At 39.0% G+C, this 6,187-nt stretch overlaps 1 protein-coding gene across 1 annotated transcript in view; it reads right to left on the reverse strand.

Annotated features, from left to right (window-relative positions):
• Positions 1-586: 586 nt before the first annotated feature.
• The window catches only part of LOC103523254 (probable cation-transporting ATPase 13A3), a gene marked incomplete at its 3' end in the record, with an annotated part of 10,217 nt that continues 4,616 nt past the window's right edge, over positions 587-6,187 (reverse strand). Inside the window, exons 3-9 of the mRNA XM_026832913.1 lie at positions 4,149-4,207; positions 3,731-3,801; positions 2,865-2,947; positions 2,388-2,544; positions 1,863-2,067; positions 1,282-1,480; positions 587-742 (exon numbers count right to left, since the gene is read on the reverse strand). Of these exons, the coding sequence (XP_026688714.1) occupies positions 587-742; positions 1,282-1,480; positions 1,863-2,067; positions 2,388-2,544; positions 2,865-2,947; positions 3,731-3,801; positions 4,149-4,207 (930 nt within the window). The remainder of the gene's footprint in view (positions 743-1,281; positions 1,481-1,862; positions 2,068-2,387; positions 2,545-2,864; positions 2,948-3,730; positions 3,802-4,148; positions 4,208-6,187) is intronic.

Consider the following 6,187-nt stretch of genomic DNA (forward strand, 5'->3'; position numbering starts at 1 on the left):
TAGGAGTCCTGGTCGAATTTGAAATCCGCTGGTGGAGGATACAGAATGGATCGAACCAGGGCACCCTTAGCTGTCTGGAAACCTGTGTAAATAGACAGCATACACAGTCGTTTTAGAATTGGTTAAGCTCGGTATACATCCTGCTACATGCTTTCCAACCCGGTCCTTTAATAGATTGTTGCGTGTGTACGCGATATTTGTATAAATTACGGGTATAAACAAGTGAAATTTGCACAAATATCGACACGACATATTGTAGCATGTGTACTGGATTAAAGTGAATCGAATCCATAAACAACGAAACATTAAATTCTACGAACTTCTTATCGTGAAAATGAATTAATCTGTCATCCTACTTTCTTACAAAATGTCATCCTACTTTCATGTCCCTGATAAGATTCGAACCGCAGTCCCAGAGTTACGAGTCTAATGCCCTATGCAATTGGAATCAAATCTCTTTTGGCATCCAGTAACACTATTATCCAATCCGCATCCAAAAAGGACTGGAAACTTGGACTGAATTCTACTAACAATAAACTTCTGATTTTAATGTTATAACTTCTGAGAGAGTCCAGGAACTGCTCACCTGTCCTGATAACAACTGCGTGAAGATATTCATCCCCATGGTATCGCGCCTGGAGTATAACGGTACCACAGTACAGTGTATGGTTCACATCTTCCTTCTCGTTGTAGAAGTCACTCTGAGACGGCAGGGCTGTTTTCATGACCGGGACACTTTCGCCTGAAAACAAAGATATTTTCAAAGAGGTTTGATAAAGAGAACTGTAACACCGGAGGTATTATCGTCCCGAAATGGAAGAGAGAAGTACAGGATGGAGGAATCTGCTCCGAAAACCTACTGAAGATCGCCAATCTTCGAGCTCTCTAACAGAGCTATGAGCTCACAAAGAGCCCACCTTGATGTTTAGGTGTAGGGGTAAAATTTGAGGTAAGCTTATACGAATCAAGCTGTTCCGAGAACCAACCTAATCTGTTGAGGATAAAGCCCGCCCGGGCGGGAAGGGAACTCGTGACCTAGCGTCTAACAAGGCTGGGGAGTCAATGATTTAGTGCAGCTTGAGAGCATTTTTCTTCATAAATACGGCTCTTACACTCGTATTTATGAACAAGAATGATCGTTCTTAGATCAGTCTCAAGTCAAAATTGACCAATCAAATGCCTTGAGATTATGCTTAGCACGAACTTAAGAGCCAGCATTTTGTTCATAAATATGGGTGTTATTAGACTAGTTCCCAAGCCTTTGATTCACCAATAACTTACCAGTAAGCATGCTCTCATTGACAATACAGTTGCCTTGTAGCAGTGTAGCATCACAAGCCAGGGTACAGCCATGTTTGGGGATCACAATGATGTCTCCTGGAACCAAATGTGTGGTGGGTACCTCCTCGTAAAGACCTTTGCTTCTCTTGACTGTCACCTTGTCCACTGTGTTAACTGTGTCGTGAAGACTTTTCTGATTCTAAAATCAGAAACATTATCCTATTGGGTACACGTCCAAACATTTTAAACTGTTGCCTTAATAGGATTTTTTAGCCTCAGATCTTAGACGATCACGCTATAAACGAGGTAGGTATAACAAATTAATCTATTGAACTTTTCACTGAAAGTCAGAGGCCAGATTTTTCCCTTTGACCAAAACGGTAGAAACTTTATATGAGGGGGAAATCCACAATAACTGTCTGTTTTCTAGTCATAAATATCAGATTTTGAGCATTTTCCCAGGGATTCAAAGATCTTCAGCTAGGTATCCTTAAGCCTGATTTGCCTCACGAGATATTCAAGTCAGTATCCATAACAACACAAAGAACAAAGTATGTCCATGTTGACTCTACTACACGTACCTGCCGAGTTTGTATGACCGAAGACACGATACCAAATACAGACATACAAATGATGGCGCCCGTATAATAATAGTAAGCCTCAGCAAACCAAACACACAGTGTGAATACTTGGAATATGTAGAACGGGTTGAGAGCCTCCAGAACAAACAGGGATGAAATATTCTGGATAGGAACATTGATCTCGTTCTTCCCGTAAACTATACCCCTGGAACGAACAAAAATAAAATATCATTATTGATAAAACTTAAACTAACTTGTATAGCCCCGCAATGCCATGCTTTAGGAGCTTAGGTGTATGGGAAATAACCCTAAAGAATAGGTTGAGCTTATATGAATCTAGGTATTGAAACTTTCCCTCTTCGTTGGTTGAATTGGTTTCAAACTTTTGCTCTTTTGCAAAAGTGCAAACTACACTAGAGCCTGAACTACTTGTGGACCAACTCAGATACTTTTGACCTAAAAATCCGAGCTTCTTCAGCAAAATTGTAATATATCACTGTCCAGAGTCCACTCGGTGGCTCTTACCTCATGAATTGCTCTTCAAAGGTGAATCCATTGAACTGGTGCAGTTGAGAGTTGGTCAGACCCTTGTCCAAACCTACCAACTTGATGAAGTTTTGCTCTTGGTCACTCCATACGTACATTAACTTCTTCACATTGATCACCTTCAGTTCTGTCACCTCTGAAAATAGCATGGTTTATAATGGTTACAATCTTTGGTGTGACGTACGATAGGGTGCCGAAAATTCCACTCAATCAAATAGTATCTACGGGGTGGATTTCATCCTGAACGGATAAGGTTCGTTCTCGGAACGGCTGGCTTTCTCTTATCCTGTCTTCTTTTCTCTTCGATTTCGGGACGATAAGACCTTGGCTGTTACTGTTTCCTCTATCAAACCTCTTGGAAAAAAGAATAAATAAACTTGATCGAAAAGACAATCATAAATAGGGCTAAAGACCAAGAACGCCTCGGGTAGGTCTCTTCTTCAGTTCTTCATTTACCTTTGGAAGTTCCATCACAAAGGTAAATCCGAATGAATTTAGTAGTCTTAACAGGGTATTCCGAATTATTGTTCTCCTGTATCCTGAAAACAAGATCAGACTGATTTGTAATCATCTGATTAAATCAAGTGATCAATATAATAAACAAAGTGGGCGTATATAAAACAAATCATAGTTTCTAGAACCTACTTTTTAACCAGGGCGAATAGTGAGAAATGCAAAGAACGCCGAATGCCTTATAATCGTTAATTTCAATTATTTTTTCAGAGTACGTATTCAGCATGTTAACAGAATTTAATAAACATATTAAATTTAATTAACGTAATATTTTAACATTATGAAGGCACATACAAACAATGCATCCATTCATTCATTCATTGTCGCTAAATTGTATTACAATAAAATACAAAACAAACATATACTTATTCATCCTACTGAAGTGAGAAAACCTCAATTGCAATCAAGTGGTAAACGTAAATTCCTTCAGTGATCGAGATATTTCTAATGAGGCCTTTGATATTACGGCATTTCATAACATAATCATTATAATGTGACAAACAAAATTACATCATACCTAATGTTTATGTTGTTTGTCACATTATGACATAATTATTATAGCGACCCTGTCACCTGCCAAGATTTTATCAGACTTGGATTTTTAGTAGAATTCTTTCCCATGATCGTCGCTTCGCGTCGTGTCGGATTTTTCTCGAATCTTTGTGGTTTTCTCGAATCTTCGTGGTTTTCATACGCTTGGCTATCTGAAAGATCTCGTACCGAAAAGTTCATACTTATATGTCATCAGTGAAGCTGTTAAAACATACGAGTATCATCAGTATAGTTGGTTAGCTATAGCATCTACTTACCCGAATTCTGGAATGGAAATAGTGTTGACGGTCTTGATGAAATAGGATTTGAACAGTTTTTCATACGTATCCTGAAATTGATAACGTTAAATATAGCCAGCGGCGATAACACGTTGTATGAACCAGTTCCCAATGCAGTGAAAATTAAACCTTTATCGTCAGGACGATAGAAAATGAGGAAATTTCTCAAAACACGACTATGAACATCAGTATACCTACAATGTGGGGTCAGTTTTTACTTTCCTTATTTGACGTAGTATGAAAATATGTAGAAAGTTGGACACGCAATTTTTCGCTTCATCTAATGTTAACTGTGTTATAATCCGCAGTCCTGATTTTTCCGAATTGGAATTACAGGAATGAGAGTGACACGCGAACGAAGGACGAAGGACACTACAGATGTCTTAAAGGTACTTACGCAGGTACAGTAGAGGTGTAGTCTACTTATTAAAATGTACACATACACCATAGCATCCTCTGTATGACGATGACGAGTTATAATTAATACGGAGAACAGCCAGACTAATCAATAAGCGCATACATAAGCAGTAAACAAAAAAGACTCCAGTAAACACGAAAACTCAAAAGAGAAAAAAAGACAAAAATGTAGGCAAACATAGATTGATTAAGAGAACGGCAAAATATCTTAAATGAACTATAGGATTATCAGAGTTACTTTTCTAAGAAACTGTCACGCTCTAAATTCCTGAGGGTGTAGTGCACCTGTGCTTAATTTCACACACTAATTTTAAAATGAGGATACACATCAACAGAAAGTCTTCTCCCAGTGCGTGAATCAAGGTTTTGTTTCTTAGGGTTAATTTTCGGTAAAAACTAGAATATAGCAGTGCTCCATAGTCAACTACCCATTACAACCCGACGCGCCGCCGCACCCAACGTGGAAGCATGCATCATGTGCAACAGTAAGCTTAATCGGACTGTATAGAGATTGTCTATATGTTACACAACAACGAAGTCCAGCTTCTAAGACTTAGACCGAGTTTGATACACATAAACATACAGATAATGCGGGTGCTATACGGTTATAAGGCTTCGGCCTTGCATGGTTGTACTTTGTTGTCCGCGAGGAAGCCAGGGAAGGTATTATGGAAAAAAAAAAAAAAAAACCACTGAAAGTTACGGTATTAGTCAATACCCCGCTGTCACCTAACACTAACTTTCCAAATGCTCTCGACTTCGGCAATAATTAGTAGTCACTACCAAGTAAACCACCTTGTTAATGATACTAAATTTTATTTCGCGAAGTTGGAGAGATGGGAAACGTTAGGTCAGATGACAGCGGGGTATTGACTAATCACCCGTAACTTCAGTGGATCATAATACTTTGCCCCTCTTCCGCCTCGACCAACAAAATACAACCATTCCCAGGCGGAAGCCTTCATAACGTATACACCGCCGCATTTATCTGTAATGTTTGATCGTGTTACTCACACCTCGGGTCTAGTCCTTAGAAGCTGCGCTTGTCTTCGTTGTGTAACATATAAACAGTCTCTATACCATCGGTAGTAAGCCTACTGTTGCACCGCAGCAGCATCGACTGCGAAAAGACCACGGATGTTGCTGCGTCGTCAGTAATGGCTGAATATGGTAGTTCATTTATGCACTATCGTATATTTAGTTTTTACGAATTAACATTAGATCCATCATATTGCAAATAATAATCATCGATGCACACTGGCAAGACGTTGGGGTTTCTGTTACGGCAGTAATGTATATTCCTCATGCGAAACTAAGTTGTAATTAGCGAGAGTTTAACCTTTAAACCGATATCAACGGTACATTCTATAAGTTGTCGTATTTGTGTTAACCTATGTATCTTCTAGTGTGATCTTCTTCGGAGTTTATCCGTTCTTCCTCTGCTTTCACCACTCATCTATACTTCTTTTGAACTCCTTTTTCTGTTTCAGTTTTACGCCTTTGACTGGTTCTCCTTATGTTAACAAGAAAATGTATCCTAACTTAAAACGCTTCTCGGTTTGCTCTTGCTGATTTATTTTAGTTTAGTAACGAATGTCCATGTCCATTAATGTGTGATCTAATGTGAACTCTGTTTGGTAAATTCTAGTAATAAAATACCTTCCGGTCCGTTTTATCTGGTAGTACATGAACCATGCTGTTAAAATACCCCGTATATTGAACAAAACCTCTGGACTCACTGTAATCAATTCGGAAAAATCAGGACTGGGCATTATAACACAAGTTAACCATTAGAATGAAGTGAAAATTGGGGTAAAAACACGGTGAAAAGTCCTTTAGAAGCCCATGGCCTTTACCGTTGTCCCATGACATAGCACTGAACCCCAGGACATAAACGATTGGAACCCGTAAGAGGCGGACCATAAAGTGACCATAGGTGTAACCGTTTGAAATGAAGTGTGTAGTCTCCACACGGGAAAGAGTTAGCCTTTTCCAAAAACTAGCACCATTCATGGAGAG

This window comes from Diaphorina citri, unplaced genomic scaffold, assembly GCF_000475195.1.
Source record: "Diaphorina citri unplaced genomic scaffold, Diaci psyllid genome assembly version 1.1 scaffold18166, whole genome shotgun sequence".
Classification (NCBI taxonomy): Eukaryota; Metazoa; Arthropoda; class Insecta; order Hemiptera; family Psyllidae; genus Diaphorina; species Diaphorina citri.